We start from the raw sequence: 27,190 nt of genomic DNA on the forward strand, positions 1-27,190 counted from the left end.
GAAATTTTAGTGGTATTGCCTCTTAATGTAGGAAAAGGCTTGCCTGTTCTTACAACCCCACTGGCCACCTTTTATAGTAAGACCGTTGTTGAAAAGTGGATTTGGCTGAGTTGTGATGTCTTCAATAGCAAATAGTTTTTGAACACTTACTGTTTTGGCTTACAATTCAGTTTTCTACACAAACTATCATATTGGTCTTCCATTTTCCCCTGCTTATTTCTATCCTCTTAATGCTGAATTATGCTCTGTTTTGTGCAGTGCATTCAATTAAGACCACATAAGCACATATTTAGGGGTCTTGTATTTAGCAGAACAGACTTTCATTAGAATCATAGAAGTTTACAACATAGAAACAGGCCCTTCGGCCCAACATGTCCATGTCGCCCAGTTTATACCACTAAGCTAGTCCCAATTGCCTGCACTTGGCCCATATCCCTCTATACCCATCTTACCCATGTAACTGTCCAAATGCTTTTTAAAAGACAAAATTGTACCCGCCTCTACTACTGCCTCTGGCAGCTCGTTCCAGACACTCACCACCCTTTGAGTGAAAAAATTGCCCCTCTGGACCCTTTTGTATCTCTCCCCTCTCACCTTAAATCTATGTCCCCTCGTTATAGACTCCCCTACCTTTGGGAAAAGATTTTGACTATCTACCTTATCTATGCCCCTCATTATTTTATAGACTTCTATAAGATCACCCCTAAACCTCCTACTCTCCAGGGAAAAAAGTCTCAGTCTATCCAACCTCTCCCTAAAAGTCAAACCATCAAGTCCCGGTAGCATCCTAGTAAATCTTTTCTGCACTCTTTCTAGTTTAATAATATCCTTTCGATAATAGGGTGACCAGAACTGTACACAGTATTCCAAGTGTGGCCTTACTAATGTCTTGTACAACTTCAACAAGACATCCCAACTCCTGTATTCAATGTTCTGACCAATGAAACCAAGCATGCTTAATGCCTTCTTCACCACCCTATCCACCTGTGACTCCACTTTCAAGGAGCTATGAACCTGTACTCCTAGATCTCTTTGTTCTATAACTCTCCCCAACGCCCTACCATTAACGGAGTAGGTCCTGGCCCAATTCGATCTACCAAAATGCATCACCTCACATTTATCTAAATTAAACTCCATCTGCCATTCATCGGCCCACTGGCCCAATTTATCAAGATCCCGTTGCAATCCTAGATAACCTTCTTCACTGTCCACAATGCCACCAATCTTGGTGTCATCTGCAAACTTACTAACCATGCCTCCTAAATTCTCATCCAAATCATTAATATAAATAACAAATAACAGCGGACCCAGCACCGATCCCTGAGGCACACCGCTGGTCACAGGCCTCCAGTTTGAAAAACAACCCTCTACAACCACCCTCTGTCGTCAATCCAATTTTGTATCCAATTGGCTACCTCACCTTGGATCCCGTGAGATTTAACCTTATGTAACAACCTACCATGCGGTACCTTGTCAAAGGCTTTGCTAAAGTCCATGTAGACCACGTCTACTGCACAGCCCTCATCGATCTTCTTGGTTACCCCTTCAAAAAACTCAATCAAATTCGTGAGACATGATTTTCCTCTCACAAATCCATGCTGACTGTTCCTAATCAGTCCCTGCCTCTCCAAATGCCAAAAAACCTGTCTCTCAGAATACCGTCTAACAACTTACCCACTACAGATGTCAGGCTCACCGGTCTGTAGTTCCCAGGCTTTTCCCTGCCGCCCTTCTTAAACAAAGGCACAACATTTGCTACCCTCCAATCCTCAGGCACGTCACCTGTAGCTGTCAATGATTCAAATATCTCTGCTAGGGGACCCGCAATTTCCTCCCTAACCTCCCATAACGTCCTGGGATACATTTCAACAGGTCCCGGAGATTTATCTACCTTGATGCGCGTTAAGACTTCCAGCACCTCCCTCTCTGTAATATGTACACTCCTCAAGACATCACTATTTATTTCCCCAAGTTCCCTAACATCCATGCCTTTCTCAACCGTAAATACCGATGTGTTATATTCATTTAGGATCTCACCCATCTCTTGTGGTTCCGCACATAGATGACCTTGTTGATCCTTAAGAGGCCCTACTCTCTCCCTAGTTACTCTTTTGCCCTTTATGTATTTGTAGAAGCTCTTTGGATTCTCCTTTGCCTTATCTGCCAAAGCAATCTCATGTCCCCTTTTTGCCCTCCTGATTTCTCTCTTAACTCTACTCCGGCAATCTCTATACTCTTCAAGGGATCCACTTGATCCCAGCTGCCTATGCATGTCATATGCCTCCTTCTTCTTTTTGACTAGGGCCACAATCTCCCGAGTCATCCAAGGTTCCCTACTTCTACCAGCCTTGCCATTCACTTTATAAGGAATGTGCTTACCCTGAACCCTGGTTAACACACTTTTGAAAGCCTCCCACTTACCAGACGTCCCTTTGCCTGCCAACAGACTCTCCCAATCAACTTCTGAAAGTTCCTGTCTAATACCATCAAAATTGGCCTTTCCCCAATTTAGAATTTTAACTTTTGGGCCAGACCTATCCTTCTCCATAGCTATCTTAAAACTAATGGAATTATGATCACTGGTCCCAAAGTGATCCCTCACTAACACTTCTGTCACCTGCCCTTCCTTATTTCCCAAGAGGAGGTCAAGTTTTGCCCCCTCTCTAGTCGGGCCATCCACATACTGAATGAGAAATTCCTCCTGAATACACTCAACAAATTTCTCTCCATCCAAGCCCCTAATGCTATGGCTGTCCCAGTCAATGTTGGGAAAGTTAAAGACCCCTACTATTACCACCCTATTTTTCTTGCAGCTGTCTGTAATCTCCTTACATATTTGCTCCTCAATTTCCCGTTGACTATTTGGGGGTCTGTAGTACAATCCTATCAAAGTGATCTCTCCCTTCTTATTTTTCAGTTCTACCCATATAGACTCAGTGGGCGAACCCTCGGATATATCCCCTCTCACTACTGCCGTGATGTTCTCCCTAATCAAGAACGCAACTCCCCCTCCTCTCATTCTATCATTAGTTTGAGTTGAACAGAAAACTGACTCCTAAACATGAAAGGAGAATATTGTAACCAACTAATCGCCCTTTAATAGTTGCTTGATTGTGATTGTTCGGGAAGGACGCGTTCTTTTATCAAAGCTAGGCTTCTCAGATAGGAATCCGAATAGAAACTGCACTTATACAGAGGAGGATTGCGACAAAATACGGGAAGACATTAATAAATTTGCAGAATGGGCGTGTAATTGGCAAATGAATTTCAATTAGATAAGTGTGAGGTATTATTTTGACAGGAAGAATAAGGGGACCATATACTGCTTGGATAATAAGAGTCTAAATGGGGTAGAGGAGCAGAGGGATCTGGGGGTACAGATACTCAAATCACCAAAAGTAGTGACGCAGGTTAATATGGCCATTTTAAAAAAAGCAAACCAAGCACTGGGGTTCATTTCTAGAGGGATAGATTTGAAAAACAGAGAAATTATGTTAAACTTCTATAGAACCTTGGTTAGACCACGCTTGGAGTACTGTGAACAGTTCTGGTCTCCATGTTATAAAAGGATATAGAGGCACTGGAGAAGGTGCAAAAAAGATTTACTAGGATGACACCAGAGCTGAGAAGTTATACCTATCAGGAAAGATTGAGCAGGCTGGGGCTCTTTTCTCTGGAAAAAAGAAGACCTGAGGGGTGTCCTGATAGAGGTCTTTAAGATTATGAAGGGGTTTGATAGGGTAGACCTGGAGAAGATGTTTCCACTTGTGGGGGAGACCAGAACTAGGGGTCATAAATATAAGATAGTCGCTAATAAATCCAATAAGGAATTCAGGAGAAACTTCTTTACCCAGAGAGTGGTTAGAATGTGGAACTCACTACAACAAGGAGCAGTTGAGGTGATTAGCAGAGATGCATTTAAGGGGAAGCTAGATAAACACATGGGGAGAAAGGAATAGAAGAAAATGCTGATTGGGTTAGATCGCCGAATCCCCCACCATCAACATCCTGGGGGTCACCATTGACCAGAAACTTAATTGGACCAGCCATATAAATACTGTGGCTAGAAGAGCAGATCAGAGGCTGAGTATTCTGCAGTGAATGACTCACCTCCTGACTCCCCAAAGCCTTTCCATCATCTACAAGGCACAAGTCAGGAGTGTGATGGAATACTCTCCACTTGTCTGGATGAGTGCAGCTCCAACAACATTCAAGAAGCTCGACACCATCCAGGACAAAGCAGCCCGCTTGATTGGCACCCTATCCACCACCCTAAACATAAACTCCCTTCACCACCGGCTCACCACCACCTTCTCAAGGGCAGTTAGGGATGGGCAATAAATGCTGGTCTCGCCAGCAACGCCCACATCCCATGAACGAATAAAAATAAATGAAGTAGGGAGGGAGGAGGCTCGTGTGGAGTATAAACACTGGCATGGACCTGTTGGGCTGAATGGCCTGTTTCTGTGCTGTGCATTCTATGTAATTCTATTGTACAAATATCACAGTACTGGGTATACTACTGTATAGTAACTTTTTGTGCTTTCTAGGCTTTAAAGAAGAACCTGTGATAATTCTGTTGGGTTGGGGTGGCTGCCAAGACAAGCATTTAGCAAAATACAACTCGATCTACAAAAAACAGGTTAGTGTTGAGAAACATGGCTTCTTTTCATATGTTTACTTAGAACTTACTCATCACAAAATCCCTCCACAATTAATCCTGGTAATCATAATGCTATCTACACTTAACTCTTTTCAACTTGTGTACATGTACGTATATTTCAAAAGCCACAATAGACGTTCAGTATCCAAAGGTAAGAGACCCAGATCCTTTTTTTTTCCTGTAATGAACTCAATTGTTGGCATAAAAATAGAAAATTCTGGAAACACTCAGCAGATCAGGCAGTATCTGTGGAGAGTGAAACATAGGGTTAACATTTCAGGCCGATGACCTTTTGCCAGTTCTGACGAAAGGTCATCAACCTGAAATGTTGGGGGTATTTTTAACCCCCCAAGACTGCGTTTAAAAATTTTAAAAATCAGAAACCCGATTCCAGCGCGCCTCCAACGTGCCCATTTCTGGTTTTAATGGAGACGGGTTGGGGGGGCGGACGACTAACCTGCTCTCTGGAAGCGGGACCGTCCTTAATGTATTTTAAAGAGGAATTTAACTTCTGTTTTGCATTTAACTCCTGTGGCTTGGGTTTTCCGGGCCTCAGGAAACCCAGCAGCTGAAGGGTTTCCATCACTGCTTGTGGGCCAGGAGGAGCAGGAGTACTTCCCTCCCCAGCCCACCAAGCATCCCTGCTTCCATCCCCATGATCAGACCCACTAGATCCCCCACACCCCCTCCCCCCATTGTAATCGAACCTCCAATGTCCAACTCCCCCCTCCTCACCGCTCCACCTCCAATGTCAAACTCTCCCTCCAACCTCTGATGTCCACCTTCCACCCCCTCCTTCTCCCTGCATCGGATCTCCCTGCCCCCTCCTCTATGTCTTCCATGGCCCACAATCTCTCCTTCCTCTCTGCGGCCAGATGCCACAGGCCCTCCTGACAGCCAGCCAGCCTCTCAGTCTGGCTGGCAGTGGACATGAAACCGATTTTTAAAAATTCACTGTGACCTCAGGGAAACCCGTATTTCCAGCTGCTAAATTCCCTCTTCCCCCACCCCCCATGGTTCCTTTCCCACCTCCCCATTATTATCGGGGCTGTTAACTCTGTTTTTCTGTCCACTGTCCTGTCTGACTTGAGTGTTTCCAGCATTTTCTGTTTTTATTTCAGATTTCTAGCATCTACAGCATTTTGTTTTTTGTTCAACTATTGGCATGTTGTTGTAGGTGAAAAGCATGTAAGGAAAGGGCACCAAAGACAATGCTTGAATGTAGCTTTGTCAGTCTCTTTCGACAGGCAAGTCGCTCACAAGTCTTTCTGTGCAACATGTTTTCTGCAGCTGAACTACAATTATTTGAGATATCCAAAGAAGTACTTCTAACATGAAATTGTCTTTCAACCAATTAAGATATCTTGATGGGACAGCAGGTTTCCACGTGGGGAGGAGGACGTTTGCTTTTCCATCATTAATTGAGATCATTGTAACAATAAAAATTTGCCACACTTCAGCCAGTGCTCCGAGGCCTGACCAAATCTGCTGTCCACAGATTCAGGATGAGCACAGTCACTGGCCAAGCTCACTGCGGCTGCTTGCCATTGTTTTGAGCTATAGTTCATGCCCTGATGACCCTTAAATATGTGCTATCTACTATCTCACTGTCTGCATTTCGTAATCAGTGGGCACTGTATGGATTTTTGTTTCGATTTTCCCTAAGTTTACTGCTCTGATTTTATGTTTATTCTGTTTAAAACTGGTTTGCGTGGACCTAGAATTTTAATTGTGTTGCTCCTTTTAAAGGGAATCACATGTTCAATCCCAAAATTACAACTGGACTACTTAAAATAGGATTAACCTTGCTGGTTAGTTAGAGAGTGAGTATTAGCAGAGCATTCAAACATGGGGGCTGTAAATTTTCAACAATCCCCACACAAAGACGGATTACACATGGCATCACTAATTTGCTGTAAGTTCATTCATTATTTATCATGTATCTTTTAAAAAGCTCAAATACAGAACTTTATCAAATATCCTCTGAAAATCCACGTCAAATTAAAATACTGACCAAGTGCAATCACTAAATTGTGCCTGTTCAGTATCTTCGTTTGCTGCCTGTAAGAATTCTGGTGGATTTTTGTCTCTTGAGACATAACCTATTGTTTCTAAAACTGTATGGACTACTGCTGTGGTTCTTGTTTAAAAAAAAATACTCTTGAATATTTTTCCTGCTACTGTCTGCCCTGTATTATCCTGATTCATGTCTTTTTTTTCTGAATATTAGTACATCTTCTGTGGTGTTGCCCATAATTCAGGTGATATGCCGTATAATAAGGACAGGAATGTTATACCCTGTAATGCGCAATGTATTATTCTGCTGATAAAGTGGAGCTGTCTACCTTTAAGACCACAACAGTCCAATTGTTAAGTATACAGAGACTTGGTTCAATGAGAATTAAATTGTTTGGTGAGAGAACTGTGCAGTTAGGTCAATTCAGAGTTTAATTGTTCTTTAGGCTGAAAGACAGAACCCAGAATGAAATACATTTTTTTAAAGTGTGGTTATTAAGGTTATTTTTTGTGTTATAGGCTACTGACATTTTGATTCCTGTGTTGAGGTATTTCCCGTTGCACATTCCAAATGATTGGCTTTTTTTTTTGAAGGTTGTTGGAAGACATTTGCCTATAAAATGTGACTGAGAAGTATGAGATGACAGATGGGAAGTGCATGCACACATATCGTTTTTATTAATGCACTTCAGTTACCAAATTTGGGTCTGCCTTTTGATATTCTTTCAGGTACAGCAGTGCTGATCACTTCTGTAAGTGATTCAAGCATCTTGCATTGAGGATTATGACCGTTCTGCCCAATATCTAATTATACAATAGCGTATCCAAAGGGTATAACAATTAAGATGCCTTTGTAATCCAAACTGGATATAATTTCCATGAATTTCCTTGGGCGTTCTCCTGATTGGCCATCGTCCCTTCGGCGGAAGATGCGCAGCAATTCCAAAGTTCCAGCAGTAGAGAACCCCTGAGGAAATTCCTGGTGCATATCTTTCACGTGTCCCTTCACTGGCACTTGTCCAATCTTTCAGTAAGCAGACAGAAACAGTTTAGTGAGACATAGCCTGATGCAGTTTAATTAAGCTGCCTTATTTTGAAGGCAGCAAGTGAATTTACAGAGTAACAATTAAAACAAATCCCATTTCTTCTACTCAATCACAGTTCTATCCTTGAAAAAATAATAAACCAAAGGTATTATCCCTTTCATGGGCTGACTTGCAATTTATTAGCATTACCTTTCTCTAGACAACTTCACACTGCATCCTGACTTCCAACTCCAACCTGCACCTTGCAGTCTTCTGTTTAAAGAGTCTGTCGCTTTTGTCTGCGTTCCCAGCAAGTTGAAGGGCTGTGCTTCCAACTCCTTTTTTTTCAGGAATTTGCCAGTAAGCCTGTGAACCAAACCAACTACTTCCTCTTCCAAGAATATATTCTCAGAAGATACTTCATCCTCGGCTTGCATGAATAAAATTATCTCCACTATAATAGGTATGGTCATTTTGTTAGGCCACCTATAATGAGATAATGGCCTGGATTTTGCTCTGAGCGGTTAATGAATGGCACCCGTCGCTCATTAGATTTGCACTTACCCACAAACTATCCATGGGCTTTGGTTCAGCAACTTCCTTAGATGGGGAGCTGAAAAAAGTGCAGTGTCCCCTACAGGGCATCTGAGCAGCGGCTGTAATTGCGCAAGAAAAAGCCAGGGAACGAAGACACGCCCACCAGTTAAGCCAGGGAGCGAAGACACGCCCACCAGTTCAGCCAGGGAACGAAGACACGCCCACCAGTTCAGCCAGGATTCTTAGAGAGGTGGGTAGCTTTCAAATTACCTATTGAAAATTGAATGTTGATTTAATTGTAAATATCATTTTTAAAACTTTTTATAAAAAGGCAGTAAAATAAACAGTTTTTAAAAAGCTGTTGAAAGTTAATGCAGCATATTAACTTCTGTGATGTGGCAGATTAACATGCTTCACCATTGTAACATTTTTTGTTTTTCTTCCACAGGTGCACAGCTGTCTAAGAATGCACGGGCTGCAGGGGGCGGTGACATGGTAAGTGAGCTGGAGGAGGAAGAAGGGAGGTGGACATCTAGAGGAAGAGAAGGGTGCACACCCTGGAGGGGAGGGCAGGCAAAGTGGCGTTGTCAATCCTGTCCCCATGCGGCACCTTCAGAGTGCTGATAATGGGGGGACGCTTGACCGCGATGAGCCTCACGTCACCACCTCTCCAACTCCTGGCCCCTCTGGCTCTGCGAAGCACATGTGACCCCTCTCTCACAGGCAACCGTCAAACTGCTGCCGCTGGGCACGTTGGAGGAAATGCAATTGATGAGTCCAACCTGTCGGGAGGCGAGGGAGTTGGAGTAGAGGCGTCCCAGTCCTCTTAAGACGGGGTACGTATCGGCCCCATGTTGATGACGACTGGAGAGAGGACTTCATTAGTCAACAAGTGAGGTGAACGATGGTTGCTGAGCACGACAAGTACTTTGACTCTCTTGCCTCCGTGAGATAGGAGATCAAGGGCGTTAGCCAGAACATTTGTGACCAGCTGGTACATACTGGCCAGAACATTTGTGACCAGTTGGCATTATTAGATCACCTATGCCAGGTTCTTTCACAGGTAGCTGAGGTGAATGCAGTGAGTATGGTTGTACTGAACCTGATGCCCATTACACCACATGTGCTGCCTCCCTCCGCAAGCACAGTACAGTCCCAAGAGCCAGCAGCTTGCCCTCCACCAGACGCTACTTCTCCCAATTCCAAGCTTTCTGATTGCAGCTAACAGACAAGATACAGATGTCATGCCCTTGGCACAAGACAGGTTGACTCATGGAGGGATGAGGACCAGGAGGAAATAGGGTGCCCCTCTCGTGCAGAGTACACCTCCTTTTGCTCAGACTTTGCCACAGAGACCCTCAGTCACTCCTGTGAGGGGGCAAGTCTGTTTAATTTTTTTGCTGTTTGTTCTCATTCAATTGTTGGTTTTTTTTGTTTAATGATTCTCTTATTATTTGTATTATAATTTATGTTGTTGCTGTCCTTAAATTTTAGACAGTCATTTGTAACTGTTTGAAAAATTTTATTAATATCAACCATTACAACTGTTTCCAAGGTAGAAAATGACTAAATTAACTCAATTTTTATTTAAAGTTTTGCACTAAGCACGTCAATGTTTAGATAAAGTTTTGCAATAACTACCTATTTCTTAAAGGTTTTGCATTAAGTATTGCTGCAATAAAAGTTCACTGTTTCATTTTCAATCTTGTCTTTCCTTCTGTGTGCTTTCCTGGGAGGGGGGGAGGGGAGGTATTTTTGCCACTTACACCACTGTCTAAATGCGTGAGCTACCAGCTGCGCTCTTGCTGCCCTGTCCTCTGCAGCCGTGGCTTCCTTGGGGGTGGGGGGGGGGGGGCAAGACCCATGGTCCCAGTGACACAGGGTTGGATCCTCCATCTTGTCCTTATCCACTGGCATCTTGTCTACCTGGTTAAAGGTCAGTCCTTCCTGCAGGGCAAAGTTGTGCAATGCGCACAATCCTTGTCACTTTGATAGGTGACTACTGCAAAGTTCCCCCCGACCTATCCAAGCACCAGAAACGAAATTTCAGCATCCCTATTGTCCTCTCCACTACTTGGCATGTGCACACGTGGGCACAGTTGTACCTTTCCTGTGCTGCACTGTTGGTCCTGCGATAGGGTGTCATCAGCCACGGCTGTAGCAGGTAGGTCTTGTCACCTAAGATCCATCCAGATCCGTGTTGCATTCCGGTGAAGGAATCATGTAAGTTAATGTGCTGAAGGACAAAGGCATCATGAGCACTTCCCCAGTGACCTGCATTGACATTCATGATCTGCAGTTGGGCATCGCAGAGGATCAGCACATTTAACAAATGAAACCCCTTCCTGTTGATGTATGTGACAGGTGCATCATTTGGTGCCTTCAACAGCACATGGGTTCTGTCTATAGCTCTCTGCACTTTGGGGAAGCCAGTGATCCTGTAGTATGCAATAGACCTCGTCCTTTGCTGCACTGGGGACAGGTCAAGGCTGATTGTACTCAAAAGCCCTGTGGAATATGGCATCAGTGAGCAGCTGAATGCAGGCCCTCGCAGCGCTCTGGGTGATGGTGATGTCAAAATTTGAGAGCTGTGGTTACCTTCATGGCCATTGACGAGCCCCCGTTGCAATTAGAACGTGGCTGAAGGTCCTCTTGTAACATTTGACAGAGGTGGTCGATTGCCTCCTTACTAAAGCATAGTCTCCTCACATAGAGCTCTTGCAATATCATCTCGAAAAACAGCCTCTCCCTTTACACTCACTGGGGTGGGTAATTGTTCCTCCTATTGAGCCTATGGGCATAGTGCCTGACTCTTTGTTGTCCCTTGCGTTAGACTTCCATTCTGTACACTACATATATAAACAGGCTTTTTTCCCCCCCCCTTTTTCCACACAGGCCTCTTCAAACACTTCCAGAGCTTTTGATGTCACATAAATTTGAAAAAAAAGTTTAAAAATTCTAACACCCGGCTCTCAGATTTTTTTGTACAAGTCTCCGGCAGCTAAAAAGCTGCCTCTGGCTGAATTATGGCTTAATTAGGTATGCGTGAAATTTAAATGGCACCAAGACAGGCTCCTCGCATCAGTTCAGACAAGCCCTAACTTTTTCTGTCTAATTTAGTGGGTACTTACAGCTTCTGTGCAGTGACTTGATACTCATCCATTCATTTGAATGGAGAGCCAGCCGGCGAGATCTCCTTTCTGCAAAGCTTTCGGAGGAGCAGGGCATCTGGTTGAGCAACTTCCAGATTTCCGTGTTTGACTGCGCATGTGCAGTTGCCAGAAGCTGCTCTACCATTTGCCCTGGATTAACGATGAGCGCTATTAGGCTCGCCGTTATTTTTATAGCAAAATCCAGGCCAATGAATTACCCAGTCGTGGGGGACCACAATAAGGATGATTGGCTGATTATCACATCAAACCTTCCTTCCACCGCTCCCCCCTCCCCCTCAGTGGCTACAGCCTGTGGATTTTTAAACCTATGCAAATTCAATGTCCACTCTGCCTCTGGGTTATTGAAAATGCTCCACAGTTATCATAGAATTCATCATTGTCTCTCTTCCTTGCTTAAAGAACATGTTCACCTTGGGATAGTGATAAATGTCTTTGTATATTGTATTAAAGCATATTTACTTTTCTTGTTTCAGGGTTGTATAGTTCTCAGATATACTGCTCCTTGGCGCCTGATATTTTTCCCTGGAATCTTCAGCAAAAATCTCCGTTGCACTGCAAGAAAATTCTTGGATATGCTGTTTGACATTGGCATAGAAGAGCATCCAATCTTGTTCCATGTTTTCAGTAATGCTGGATGCATGCTATACCGCCACATTGTTGAGCTCCAATTTAACAAATCTGCAACTTATTTCACCAAGTTAAATGTAGTAGGAACCATTTTTGATAGTGCACCTGGAAACAAGAACCTCCAGGGTGGTATCCGTGCACTGTATATTGTCTTGGGTTCTTCAACCAACCTTTTTATGAAGTACATTGCTATTGCTGCTTTTGGCTTGATTGTGCTCCTTAGGGTTGTGCTTTATCCAGTAACACAATTTGTGTCCCTATCAAGCTATGATGCTTTGAAGGTGGACCCATCAAGGTGGCCTCAACTTTACTTATATTCGAAAGCAGATAAAATAATTTCTTACAAGGAAATAGAGGCAATGATCAAAATTAGAAAACTGTTAGGTATTCAGGTGCAATCTATGGATTTTAACACATCACAGCATGTAAATCATTTTAGAGAATTCCCTGAAACATATTCCACCAAGTGCATCAGTTTCCTCAAGGAATGCATTTGGCAGGCACCTTTGACTAGATTCTTTGACAACAAAAAAATTTAATGCAATGAAAATTCAAAGTCCAAGGTAGCAGTCAAGGCATTACAATTGTCCTCAGTGCCCCTTGGCTGGGTAGGGGGGAAAATCAGCCAGTTCCCACTCCTGAATGTTATTTAATAACTCCTGCTGGAAAATGCACATGAATTTTGCGTGAAAATAGGATTAAACTCAGCAATGCTATCCTTCATGATTGAATAACCTGCTGACAATTACTGTCTCGGCTCGTGATGGGCTGCCATCACCTAACATGTAAGCTTCTTCAGAATGGGGTGGCAGAATTAGGAGGAGAGCATAAAGTTTTTAAAAATTCAAAGTCTCTCAGACAAACTATGTCCATACTTGTATTGCAAAGATCTTTTGCAGTTATTCTGGGAGATTTTGCACAAAAGTTTTGGTTAAGTAGCACTAGTTGTGCAATGTCAGATTAAATAGGCATGCTATGAGTTTTAATGCAATTTATGTTCTGATAATGCAAGATCAACCAATCATTTGCTAATTCTTGTTTGTATGATATGAAGCCACCTGCATATAGTATCTAATACTTTGTGTAAAAATGTTGGAAGTGCAATATTGTTCTGAATCATTTATAGAATTGGGATAATTTTTAAAATTTATTTTCAGGATGTGAGTGTAGCAGGTAAGACCAGTATTTAATTGCCCATCCCTAGTTGCCCTCAGAAAGTGGTAGTGGGCACTTTTCCTTGAAAGCTGTGAGGTGAAGGTGCTCCCAGAATGCTGCTGGTGGGGAGTTCCAGGATTTTGACCCAGTAACAATCAAGCAACATCAATATTTGTCAAAGGCAGGCAGGGTGTGACTTGGAGAGGAACTTGGAGGTGATAATGTTTCCATGCACCTGCTGCCCTTGTCCTGGTGGAAGTTGCGGATTTAGGAGGTGCTGCTGAAGAAGCCTTGGCGAGTTACTGTTGTGCATTCTGTAGATGGCACCTACTGCAGCCATGGTACAGAATTTTATACAGGGTGAAAATAACTAAATTCTTTCTAATTTCTTCAACTTCTGCCTCTGGATTACTTGGCTGAAAGCAATCATCCAGAGTTTGGTACATCACTGTAACCATGCAAGCATGGTCCATTAGCCTCTACAGGTTGTACAGTGGTCTTCTACTGCATCTCAGTTTTTGACTGGTTGTAATTCTGTTTTGTTGTTAAATGTGGGGTTAAAGATGTTTAATGCCATTTAATTTGGATCCTCAATGTCCTATTGTCTATGCAGCTTTTATGTTTGCAACGCTTGTAGCATTTTTTGTGAAGTGCAATTTTTTGTATCATTTTGCACTGCTATTGATGTCAACTTCTGGCCTTGAAACATGATTTATTATTTTTCTTAATCATCTTAGCTGCTGTTGTTTAAGATCAGTGATTAGTTTCAGGATTTGCATGTTTGGCAATAATCACTTATGATCCGTGTCAGCATTTTCCTCTGTTCCATGTCACTTCACAAATAAATTGGCTTAAGTGTCAAGCAGTGTCTCTCGCCCCATTGTTCAGTGAATGAATCCATAGCCAACAATTAAGAATCTTGTTGCACAATATCACAATAATGCAATAGGAAACCTTCCATCTATCTATCGTTTGGTTATTCACTGTGACCTAAGAGTAGTTGGATCTGATGGGTTTTTGCTTGTTTATTTTTTGTAATGGATAGAGCTCTTCTTTCTCTCTTTCATTCTCTCTCTCTCTTTTTCACATTGATAATGGATTTAGCCAATGGAAACTTGTGACTGATGGTGCAAACTGGTCACCAGGTTCCCACAAATTGCTCAAAATATTTTCTGGAAACTTTTTTCATCTGCTTTTTCTTCCCCTCTCAGTAACTGAAATTTCTCCTGTCCAAAATAAAGGTCTAAACAAAATAAATGCAAAAAATTATTTATTTCACAATAACATGACAAATCTATCCATTGAATTGTCTTTTGGGACTTTTAATGTATCCATTAAAGTTTTTACTTGAAGGCCGTTGCCTCTCACGAAGACTTGGATTTGATATTTTTGCCCAGAGCTATGACTCTGTGGGCTGAATTTGGATTGTGCAGTGTACCTAATTTTCCAGGATGCATTGATGTCATCCAGTCAGCTTTAGCAGGTGTTGCTCAAAAGTTTTTAAAAATTATTTGAAGAAAAGCTCGAGGTAAATTTCAAAATATTTATTCTATGTTGAGTGTTTTTAGACCAAGGGGCTTTGTGATTGACAAAAATGACTGCTGATCGATCACACACCTTTAGTAGCTTTTGTTTTGTGTTCCATTAATGTCATTGCTTGAAGTTCAAAGAGAGATGATGTCTTTCCACATTGTAATTGAGTTCAAAGAATGTATAGCACAGAAACAGGCCATTTAGCCCAACAGGTTCATGCCAGTTCATTTTTCAAAAAAAATTAGTTGAAGTTTTGAAGCAAACAATTTCTAATTATCTCACCTGATTATTACCTGTGCTGTGTTGACAGTTAGAAAATGTAAATGTTCTAATTACTAAGAGTTGTCAGAAGCAAAGACATTTAATTGTCTTTGCACATTTAATTGGTTTGTATTTAAATTTGAAAAAGAAGTTGAATTTTGAAAGCTCTAATTACCACCTGTGTTTTCATAGTGTGGGATAGTACAGAAGAAGGCCATTCAGCCCATTGTGCCTATGCCAGCTCTTTGAACGAGCTATCCAATAAGTCCCATTCCCCTGCTATTTCCCCAAAAGTATTCATAGTAATTGGAATGTTTACATTTTCTTATAGTCTTGAGTGGCAGAGACATACAGACTCAGATACGTGTCTAGGAACCAATCACAAAACATCAAAAATGAGAGATACAGAGATCCCAAGGAAATCAGAAACCAGCACTGCCACACATGGGATCCCCCAACCAGTTTTATATGGTCCATGCCCTTCCCCTGTCCTGCCTTCCCCTCACTGTTGACAGACTGCAGGAATCCAGTGAGCCAAACCTCACATTCAACTCCTTTCGTTGTGGCAAACTTCAGTTCTACTTTCCACAGTTCTGCCAAACCGCATGTTTTCCCTCCATGATAACGTCAGATCTAAACCCCCTGCATGCAGGCAGACTCAGCGGTCCACTGTAGTATTGTAAAACCCCAGTTCTGCCAAATCCCAGGACCATTTGCTGATGCTTCTGAAGCCCAGGACTGCCCCCCCCCCCACTTGCTGCCAAAGCATACAACTGCCCCTCTCCTCCCCGACTGCCACTCTCTCCTCCTTTAAGACGCTCCTTAAAACCTACCTCTTTGACCAACCTATCCTAATATCTCCTTATGCGGCTTGGGACATTTTACTATGTTAAAGGCACTATATAAATGCAAGTTGTTGTTGTTGTTCATAGTCTGAGGCCGTCAGATCCCCATGGTGATCTGGGAGCCATCTGGGTGCTGGTAGTCATGGCTCTTTAGTGGTCTTTAGGGTTGGCAGGACATCAGTGTCCAGGGATTGCCTTTAACTATGGTGCCTCAGTATTTACTTTACTTACAGCAATAAATAGGGTCAGTTCTGAGGGTTGAGTATTGGGAAGGTGAGAATCCCTACGTGGTCAGTTTTCGGTAAAATATTAAGATGCCTACGTGGCAAAGAAGCAGAATGCAAAATGGTTAGAAAGGGTTAATTAGTTAGTAACTGAGATTGGTACAGGTGGCCTGGCCTCCTGCTGGGCCATATGTTTGTGTAGTCAGCAGGTTTGCATGGTCTTAGCAATGTAGAGACTTTGATGTGATTCAAGGACTGGTCTGAATGTCTCCATGTTTATGGCAGATCAATATAGGTAACGAGCTTAGCCAAAGTTGAAAGACATTCCAGGTTGGGAGATAAGGAACAGAAGGAACAGGGAAGAACATTCCAAGTTGGAAGGTGAGGAAGTATCCCCTTTGATGTCTAACAGCAGCATGATTAGCACATGGACGATTTATGATTGGCCGGAAATAATGTAACCTCGCATGGCAACCTGTGCCCGGCTTATGATTGGTGTTGACCCTCGTTAAGTATGTTCCAACCCTATTGATTTGTATAAAAACGTGTGGATTTCTGTATGTTTTTGTTCTTGCTCTGCCAGCATAGAGGGACTCTATCAGGAGTCCAAATCAATGCTGCAGACTAAGAACCCTGCTATTAAAGTTGTGATGAACTTTAAAATGTATTCGACTTCAGTTTTTACTGAACCAGACTGAGGGGAAAGAATCCGGATCGTCAAAGGGAGCACTTTAGTGATTACCAGCTGTGGTTTGAGCCTCGTTTTTTATGCTGGTGGTGCATGCGATCGAAGGAGAAAGCTATTCCTTACAGAACAGTTGATTTTTGAACATATGTTTTCAAAAAGCTTTCATGTTACTTTTGTTGGATGACTATTTGCAGTAATTTAATCTGATTGGCTACCAAGTAAGTATCAGTTCCCAGTTGTTAGACTTTCTTTTACATTATATAAATTTTGAAAGTAGTACAATGCATATTCTGAACTATCTATGAATGCACCAGTTCGTTACCTGAATAGGCTGGCATCTGATTTAAAGCATGAGGCACTAGCTCAAGGTTATCCTTGCCAGTGTACTACCAGTACAATTAAATTGTTTGTTGTAACCATTCATTTGTAACACATTGTAAAAAATTAAAACGTCAAATTTCTATACTGCTGACAAATACCATAAGCATATTGTCAGTTGCTATTAGAGAGCAGCTTTATAGCAATAGCATGAATGGTGATGCATTTTCATGAATATTAGGAACATTTGGTGTTTTGCCAAATTTCTTATGACACGTTGTTAAGTGGAATTCAAGGCAGAATGGTCTTATCAGCATTATGTGAAACTGTCCAGACGTACTGTTAAACATGCTGTACGTCTTCATGTTAACTGCTATCTGCCAGCGACCCGTTATGCTGTACGTTTAACCAAAATGTAACTGCACACGTAGCCGGAGTGGATTGTATAGATTTGTCATGATTGGGGATTGTCAACTTTTCTACACTCTTATTTAGACTGTATAACACCAATTGAAACATGTACTGATGTTTAGTAGTGGTGAAGCCAAGTACATAATTGCTTGAATTGTTTCCAGTTATTGGAGAGGGAGAATTTCAATAGCACACATCCCTTCTGAACTCAGCATTCTCTGTAATTTTTTCAAATTATTCTTGGTTAATACTGTAACAACAAATGCCTTCTTGTGACTGTCATAGCATTGAGGCACTGAAATTCTCAATAATTTGAAAAAGAGAAATTGTGCAGGATTACATAAAACAACAAATCTAACATAAGGGCTCCAGACTGTCACCTAATTTCAGTGTTCAAGCTTTATTCTCACAGTTTACCTCATCAAAGCAGCTCTCTTAAATTACTAGCCTTGTCACTCAATCTTAGGATCCGTTGTTCTGGATATATTAAACTTTTTACGCTGAATTACTTATCACACAAACTAATATTTTCCTGTTGTTAGAACTGTGGAGCAGATGATGATGTGAGCAACAATGCCGCTATGATCTTTAAGGAGACCTTGAAATTGATATACATCAATTCCAAATAATTTCCATTTAAGGTCAGCAAAAATGTAAACTCAATTCTAATATGGAAAGTTCATAATGTAGTGTATACAGTATTAAAAAATCATTTAAACCTTCCTCAGTAGCTTAGTGAGTTTATTGAGTAAGCATCTGAGTCTTACCCCAAGATTCCCTTGTCGGTGCTGAATTAGCTGATCTAATCTGTGGTCTTTGTAGGGGTACTACAATTGGCCTTGCTGCCCATGTGTTAGGGAGTGGAAAATTGGTCCGGGTTCCTTCTAAATACTGGAAGTGTATGTGTGTGAATGTCAGAGGTGGATAGGATCAGGCTTGGCTGTGTTGCTTCTCTCCATGGAAAACAGTCTGCCAATACTTGCTATGTGGACTGGCATGATTAGATACCATAGGGCGCCAGGCGCTATATAGAACTACACTGCAGTATGAAATCCATGCCTTTGGGAGAAGTTGTTTCAGGAAAATCTCATTCAAAATCGTCCTCTGCCAAACCATCAACATTGACGTTTAGAAAACTTAAGGTTGTTTCCCCTGTCATCCACACGCCTTTACTCATATAAACAGTTAGATGACAGTTTTCAATAGCACACCGAGTGTCTTCTGAAGAGACTGATTCTTGGTGGGCTATAGTTCCACGCGTGCTGACAGCCCTCTGGTTCCACCTGGCCCAAGTGGCCATTCTTCCTGTTTGAGTCTTAGATGTTGGGTGTCAGCAACACTGAATAATAATCAAAGCAAGAACTCTGGGCAATGTTCCCTCCCTCTTGCTCAGGGAATTGTAGTGTCCTGATCGTTATCCTCGTTGAGATCAGCTAACTCAATTTGAACCTGGACTATATGGATTAGCAGTAGACTGCTTGGTGCCTTTACCAACTGGACCATCTGGGTCTTGCTTACTTTTAATCTTATGCCACCCGATCTCAAACGAGCAAATGTGGAGAGTGGGAAGGCTGTACCTGCGATTGCCAATCCAATACGGTAGGCGCAGAGGCGGGATTTCCTCTGTACAAGCCTCGTAGTGAATGTATAATTTGCAAATTTTACTTCCGTATTTCTTGCAACAGATGTCGGCCCTGAGGAAAGCCGTTTTTGTGGGATTTCTGGCCGTACGCGGTAGAGCCGGTGTTGCTCAGTCTGGTAACGGAGTAAATACACGGGATGCTGTGACCGATTTAACCCGAGAAGGGCTGGGCAGAGCATGGAGTGGAGGAGTCCCGTCTCTGGTTGGCGGCAGAAGGCGATACTCGGAGACCTGTGGCTCTCCCGAAATCCAAATACAGCATCTACAAGGAGACAGCTCGGGTAAGCTCGGGACAGCTGGTGGTGTTTAGTCATTTTTATTGACCGTTTTTCTAACATCTGACACCCGTGTGAACAGGGCAAGCAACAGTGTATCTCCTTAACCGATCAGATTGAAGAATAGTTAGTGACCAGTGAAGAGTCTAAACCAGTAATAGTGACTTATCAAATATCAAATCATGTACAGAAAGCAAAAGAAATATTGGATTGAGAAAAAAAAAAGCTAAAAATATATATATTTTTAAAATAAATCTCCAACAACAATTAAAAGCTGAGGGAATGAGACTCCACACTTGTAAAAGTTAATTTTCAGTGCCAGAGAGGTTGTTTGTCGGTAATAAAGACTTACCACGCCATTAAAAAGGGTACTTAGACTGAAAAGGACAAGCCCTAACTTTCCGTGGTGAGTTTAGAATATAAGATATAGGAGCAGGAGTAGGCCATACAGCCCCTCGAGCCTGCTCCGCCATTTAATAAGATCATGCCTGATCTTTGACGTCAACTCCACTTTCCTGCCCAATCCCCATATCCCTTGATTCCCCTAGAGTCCAAAAATCTATCTATCTCAGCCTTGAACATACTCAATGACTCAGCATCCACAACCCTCTTGGGTAGAGAATTCCAAAGATTCAAAACCCTGAGTGAAGAAATTCCCCCTCCTCTCAGTCTTAAATGGCCGACCCCTCATCCTGAGACTTTGCCCCCTAGTTCTAGACTCTCCCACCAGGGAAAACAACCTCTCACCATCTACCCTGTCAAGCCCCCTCAGAATCTTATATGTTTCAATGTGATCACCTCTCATTCTTCTAAACTCTAGAGAGTATAGGCCGATTTTACTCAATCTCTCCTCATAGGACAACCCTGTCATCCCAGGAATCAATCTAGTGAACCTTCATTGCACCGCCTCAAAGGCAAGTATATCCTTCCTTAGATAAGGAGACCAAAACTGTACACAGTACTCCAGGTCTCACCAAAGCTCGTACAACTGTAGTAAGACTTCCTTACTCTTGTACTCCAACCCCCTTGCAATTAAGGCCAACATGCCATTTGCCTTCCTAATTGCCTGCTGTACCTGCATGCAAACTTTTTGTGTTTCTTGAACGAGGACACCCAAATCTCTGAACATTAACGTTTAATAGTTTCTCACCATTTAAAAAATATTCTGTTTTTCTATTCTATTTTTAGTCCTTTTCTAGCATGTAAGTACAGGAACTTCACGCCGTTTCATGTATTTGAATTGTGAATTCCATTTTCGCGTAGCTGATGGAGGGGCAGCACATTTTCAACAGCAGCTTCCAGATTTTCGCGTTCAACCATGCATAAGCACTTGCTGGAAGTTGCTGTCCGATTTGTGCATAAATAACGGTGAACCATGTCAGCCTCACCATTATTTTCACAGTAAATTCTGGGCCAGTCTGTTTTAATGATGTTGGTTGACAGATAAATCTTGTCCAGGAGACTGGGAGAATGCCCCAACTCCTCTTCAAATAGTGCTGTGGGATCTTTTACACCCACCTGCGAGGGCCTTGGTTTAATATCTCATCTGTAAGATGGCACCTCTGACAGTGCAGTATTCCTTCAGTACTGCACTGAAGTGTCAGTCTAGATGATGTGCTCAGGCCTGATTTAGAAGCAAGAACGCTACCAATGAACCAAAGCTGATGCTTAAAGGGAAATTCTTGTCTAGTAAATTGCCTTGTGAGGTAATTTTTGTTAATTTGGCCCTAAAAGTAAACCTGAAGACTAATCTTATTTTACAACACAGCATAAAAGTTCATGCTGCCGAAGCACCACTTGCATTGAAAACTTTTTCCCCTCTAGCTGGTGTTAGACAGGCGCTGGAAAGGGCAAATATTCCCTGCAATTTTAAATGTTGAAACATGCCCTGCTAGATTTCAAGAAAAATAGTTAGAAAACTTTCTTAATGGAAGTAGCAAGGGTAGTGCTCAGCCAAACCATCGTCTTGTGAAATGTTTTTCTTTTCTCTCACTTATAGAAGATTAAAGTGAGTCATCCCACCATGAATGCTTTAACGAAGCTGGACAGATCTGGATTTGTGATGGGTGTATAAGCACACCTAGTTCTGTTTTAGTTCAGCTTGAGTCAATCAGTGCTGGTGCCTAGATGATTCTTTTTGAGAACCAACAGACAAATCTAAGTGCAGCAGCAAAATTGATGCTTGCGATCATGAAGTCAGTTAATTTTTAAAAAATTTTCCTTTAGGAATTGCAGCAGTTTTAATGAGCAGACCTCATGCAAGAAATTCCCTAGGAAATGTGTTTGTTAATCAGGTTAGTATGTACAAGCCAGCACTGTGTTGTCACTTGCTTTAAAAGTGAGTTAATTTATATCAGGAGTGACCACCTTGTGGTCCAAGGGCCATCTGTGACTCAAGTCCTGGCATTTGGTCCTTGGAGCACAAGTAACTTTTTTAACCTGATTGAATTTTGTGAGCCGAGGTTTGGGAAGGGCTCATTTTAGAGCTTTCTGCCTCTTTGGTGGATAAACTCTAAAATCTGAACAAGATCTGTTCATATCAGCAACCTGTGATATATGTAAATTAGTTGGAACATGGATTTAAACTTTGTATCTTCTGAGGCTCCTCATTACATGGTCCAAAAAGACAAAAGCTCGGACACTCCTGGTTTATATAAAATAAAAAGGAACTGGAAAATGTGGCTCCTTGTCAAGAGTACATGAAGTATATACATAAAGTGGAAGGGAGGGGGAGCGAAAGCAAAAACGAGAACTTTTTATATTGAAATGGATATATAGCCGTAACCTCCTAAATATAGAAGAATTCCACGTGTATCAAATCCTGTGTCTTGATCAGTACTTTCTCTAGCTCTTTTAGCCCTTTTTAATATATATTTTTAAAAATATTTATTTCTTCCCTCCTTGCAGCATTTCCTCTTTTGTAAAGAGGGTGGATAAGCAAAGTGAGGCCTCTCCCAATACCATTCTTTACTAGTAGAAGTTACAAAAACATGTTTACTTGACTGCCTGCTTAAGTAATTTTTCAGATGAGGAACAGCACTTCATCTTTCAGTTAGGCACTTTACAACCTACTGGACTCAACACTGATTTCAGTAAATTCAGATCATAAACACTGCTCCCATTTTTTGAACAGCAAGTGCTGATCAAGGTTCTGATGTTGCCATTTACAGCTCCTCTAGACCCATTACCACCCTCCTTGCATGGCACCATCATCCCTTTTGTCATTTAATCACTCCTGCCCTCCATCCTATCACAGACCTTCCCCTTTGCTCTTTCCTCCCCTCCCCTTCCTCCTCCCCCCCCCTTTCCCTCGCTCTGTACTTGCTTAAAAACTGTTTAATCTTCAACTTCTCCCAGTTCTGATGAAGGGTCATCGACCTGAAATGTTAACTCTGTGTTTCTTTCTCCACAGGTGCTGCCTGACTTGCTGAGTATTCCCAGCATTTTCTGTTTTTATTTCAGATTTCCAGCATCTGCAGTATTTTGCTTTTGATTTGTTGAAGTAATTTTTTCCCCTGCCATTAGCAAAGTACTTCACTATCCACTGAAACTAACGATCCGTCTGAAACGTGATTGGAATGAAACTGTGGATTCTTTATTTTTTTCCAAACTTTTTTTTAATGTTGCAATTATTGTCATGCAAATGAGGTATTTGGAGAGCAAGTTTTGCAATCTAAGTTGTTATATATACCAAAAAAAAATTGAGGTGGGGGGGAAATGTGCTGTGTAATACAATTACCTGTGTAACCTGTAAATAAAGAATGAACACTGTTCAGAAAAGACTGAGGTAAGTGATGGGTAATTATTTCTAGGAAAGACATGAATGCCGTGGTAATCCTGTCCCTCTAATCCAGGGAGTGCAGTAGCACCATGTCAAGACTTGCAAATTTCCTCTATGAATTCTAAGGGACAAGATGCCCTCTGTAGGAAGGGGGCTCAAGATAGCAGAAATGTAGCTGCATTTTTCTTTTTGGATAGCTTGTGTGTATGTTTCTCCTATGGAATTCTGGAAAGGAAGGTGTCCCAACTACAGGTAATGGGTGGGAAAAGGGATCTTCCAGTTCAGAAACATGCATCTGTGGGGGAGCTGAGAGAGATTACCCCAAGAGACCAGTCTCCATTTGGCATGAAATGCCTATTGTGTGAGATGTTGATCCCCATTAACACGCAGCCAGGAGACACTTCAACACTGTGGCAAATATTGCTCAGCCCCTGTAGACATACCCCTCCTCTCACAACATAAAATATGGTATTCATTTTATCCACCTCAGAAGGATGAAAGACTAAGTGAACTCGGTCAAGATTTTCCTATGGGAGACCCTCATTCAACTAACTGAGCTGCCTGATGTAGGCTGCCAGAAGGAGAATATTGATCATTTCATGTGAGCATTTGTCCAACCCAGATACAAACTGGGAACTCCATATATTCCTTTATAAATCAATGGCATCTCACTTAAAGAAATGAGCGCAGGGCATTTGCATTGCATGTTTGTATTGACTAAGTGAGGGTAGGTAGGAATCCGTTTACAAAGGGTGGCCAAAATGGAAGAAAAGTGAATTTCCCTTCTAGTTTAATGCAAAATGGCTGAGGAGTGCACATGGTGCATGTTTGCTTTTCACCAATATGCGCTGCCATTGGATCAGCAGTAATCTTGCCTGTTATGCATTACATCGTCTTCAGTCAGCATGGTGCATTAGACCTTCATGATGTTCTTTCCTTCCATTCTATAACCACCATTACTTACTGCCTGCTAGAACAGATATCCAGTTATACTAGTAAAATAAATAGGAGATGCCGGAATCTGAAAAAAAAAAGGAAAATGTGCGAAAATCACAGCAGATCAATCAGTACCTGTGAAGGTTATGGTGTTTTGGGTGCGCATCCCTCATCAGTTCAGATGAAGGGTACACATCTGATATGTCATAACCAGTCTTTTTTTTCTCTTTACAGATGCTGACAACCTTGTTCTATTACCTCCTGCCACAATCCTGCCCAAAAACCTGATCTGGTCAGTCATCTGCTGTGCTACATAAGAGCTCATTGCAATGGCGCAAAGTGTACAGTGTTTCATTATTTGAGCAGGTCAAGCTCAGTATTGGCCCAGATATTTCTGCAATGGCGAGATTGGTGAGATACACTGTAAATTTTGCCGTTTAGCATGCCGATCTTGCCATTGATGACTTAGTCCATATTTTCCTGCGTTTTTAATTAGAATACGCTGCAGCCAGCAGAGTGGCGAATCAGAAGTGGCACAGCCAATGACCAATGTAACAGTGCTAAGTGGATTGTGTGTACACTGAGTTGTGTGTGTGTATAACTGAGTGGGATATGGACCCAGCTCTGAATTCCACTCCCAGCAGGGAGATTGTAAGTAGATCACAGGCCACTTGGGACCTTTTTTTAAAAAAAAAATCTTATTAAAATTCCATTCTTTCATTTGCTTGTGCGATTTCCGATTCCTCTTCTGCCTTCTCTGAACTTGTTTTAAAGTTCTGCCTCTGCTCCACCCTGGAACCCCGATCTTTATTTTAACTTTATCTGCTTTGTTTAAAGTGATTCAGTGCGGGCGGGCTTGGCACTCCGCACTACTCCAATCCACCCTGCAACTGGAACCGGGAGAGAGCGGGGCGGGAGGATGCTAGGCAAAGGACGGGGCAGCTCGGATACACCAGGACGATCATAAATCGGAGAACTGTGCCTGTTTTACTCACTGCTATTCTCGCTGAACACTGTTTTCTAACCGCAGATGCAATGCTTCCTGCTGTTGCTAAAGCTGATTATAAATTTTCTGCGGGCATTGGAAATATGTTTAAAGGAACTGATCTAGAGCAGTAAATCACACCACTGCCAGGCCACCAGTGCCATTATTTTTGAGTCTAAGTGGCAGCAGCGTGAAAATTGGCGTCAATCCAGCAAAATCACGATCACCGTTGATTTTAATGGGGGGATGTAGCTATGATTAACTTCTCATTGTTTTCGGTGAGGGTGATAGTGGAGTGGTGCAAAAGTCCCAGGAAAATATGGAGTGGCATAATTAATAGTGCAAGTTACCTGCTCCATAATTACATCTCTCGTTTGCACCGTTCGAGGGTCCCTACAACAAAGATGAGCCATGCAAATCCCCAGGAAAATCAGGCCACTGTGAAAAATTAACCAAGGCATGCTGATACATGTTGAGTCACTTTTACTGAATGTACATTTAACAAAGACCTTTTTACATTCTTTATCATTGCCTGATGCATGCTTGCTTTCTTGCTCTCTCTTTCTCGCTCACTCACTTTCTCTTTTCCCCTCTGTATCTCTTTTCCCTTTCAGTACATGTACCAATAACATTATCAGTTTTGGCCCAGCCCTTTGACATGAGAGTTTACAGTTTTATTATGAGGACTTTGTAGTTAGAATCATAGAAAGGTTACACCACAGAAGGAGGCCGTTCAGCCCATCGAGTCCGCATCGTCTCTGTGCAAGAGCAATCCAGCTAGTCCCACTCCCCCGCCCTATACCCGTAGCCCTGCAAATTTTTTCCTTTCAAGTACTTATCCAGGTCCCTTTTTGAAGGCCATGATTGAATCTGCCTCCATCACCACCTCGGGCAGTGCATTCCAGATCCTAACCACTCGCTGTGTTTAAAAAAAAAAGTTTTTCCTCATGTCACCTTTGGTTCTTTTGCCAATCACCTTAAATCTATGTCCTCTGGTTCTTGACCTTTCTGCCAATGGGAAGAGTTTCTCTCTCTTTCTACTCTGTCTAGACCCTTCATGATTTTGAATACCGCTATCAAATCTCCTCGCAACCATCTCAGTTCTAAGGAGAACAACCCCAGCTTCTCCAATCTATCCATGTAACTAAAGCCCCTCATCCCTGGAATCATGTGAATATGGACACGAGTAAGGAAAATCAATGAAAAACTGGAACTGGTTACTTGTTTTCAGCTTGAAGAAGTCGTTGAAGATTTGCGTAAAGACAAAAGTGTGCGTGTGGTACTGTTTAAGAGTCAGGTCAAAGGAGTTTTCTGTGCAGGTAAGAGATCTACGATCTGAGTAATTTGTGACTAGAGTCTACTTGGTCTGAAGGTAGCAATTTCCTGTTGCAGTGATGGATAGTTCTACTAACCATACAAGGCCCTGCAGTAATTTGGAATATTGTTTTGTTTTTGGAGTTCAGACTGCTGCTCCAAACTTTACGGTAGATACTTAAATCAATTACTGACGTACAACTTTGCTGTTTTGAGGAGTTATCCCACCCAGAATCAAGTAGGTAGTGGTCTCATTAATGAAACATGGCTTAAAAACTTGCAAATATTAAATTGAAGTTATTATATGTTAAATGTATTATGTTGATGTAGTTTTAAAACTACTTAGTTCTTTGTGATATTTTACTTTGGTGAATATAGATCAAAAACTATATAGTTTTAATAAATCCCAATTTAATAGTCTTGTTATGAAGACTAATAATTCCCTAATTAAATTCCAAAAGCTGTACATTCTGATTATACTTTTTACGATTTTTCTTTGTTTCTCGCCTGTTCCTCTTCCATCTCCTGCCTTTGGCTTTCAATGATTCACACTAAACTTTGCAATGGAAAGAGATGTCATTCTTCTGGGGCTCTACTGTTGCCACTCTTGAGCCAATAAATGAGAGGTTTGATAGTTGAGCAATATGATTCCTGTATTTAAGATGGGTTGTAGACTTCCATCCTCAGAATATAGGGGATTGTGGGTATAAAGCCACTTCCTGCCCCTTTTGGGTCCAGTCTCGAAGCACTAGTAGACTATTACACTATGTTTACACTTTCT

The 27,190-nt window shown here is 41.9% G+C and overlaps 1 protein-coding gene across 7 annotated transcripts in view; it reads left to right on the top strand.

Annotated features, from left to right (window-relative positions):
- The window catches only part of echdc2 (enoyl CoA hydratase domain containing 2), a 48,327-nt gene that overhangs the window by 7,174 nt on the left and 13,963 nt on the right, over positions 1 to 27,190 (top strand). For 3 of the 7 annotated variants that reach the window (XM_067990187.1, XM_067990188.1, XM_067990186.1), the window contains 4 exons: positions 4,551 to 4,642; positions 19,162 to 19,399; positions 21,620 to 21,687; positions 26,327 to 26,414. In XM_067990187.1, the coding sequence (XP_067846288.1) occupies positions 4,551 to 4,642; positions 19,162 to 19,399; positions 21,620 to 21,687; positions 26,327 to 26,414 (486 nt within the window). Of the gene's footprint in view, positions 1 to 4,550; positions 4,643 to 8,178; positions 8,737 to 11,887; positions 14,059 to 19,161; positions 19,400 to 21,619; positions 21,688 to 24,482; positions 24,762 to 26,326; positions 26,415 to 27,190 lie in introns of those variants that run through there. The other 4 variants (XM_067990192.1, XM_067990189.1, XM_067990190.1 and 1 more) reach the window with 4 other exon arrangements.

Source organism: Heptranchias perlo, chromosome 9, assembly GCF_035084215.1.
Source record: "Heptranchias perlo isolate sHepPer1 chromosome 9, sHepPer1.hap1, whole genome shotgun sequence".
NCBI classification, from domain to species: domain Eukaryota; kingdom Metazoa; phylum Chordata; class Chondrichthyes; order Hexanchiformes; family Hexanchidae; genus Heptranchias; species Heptranchias perlo.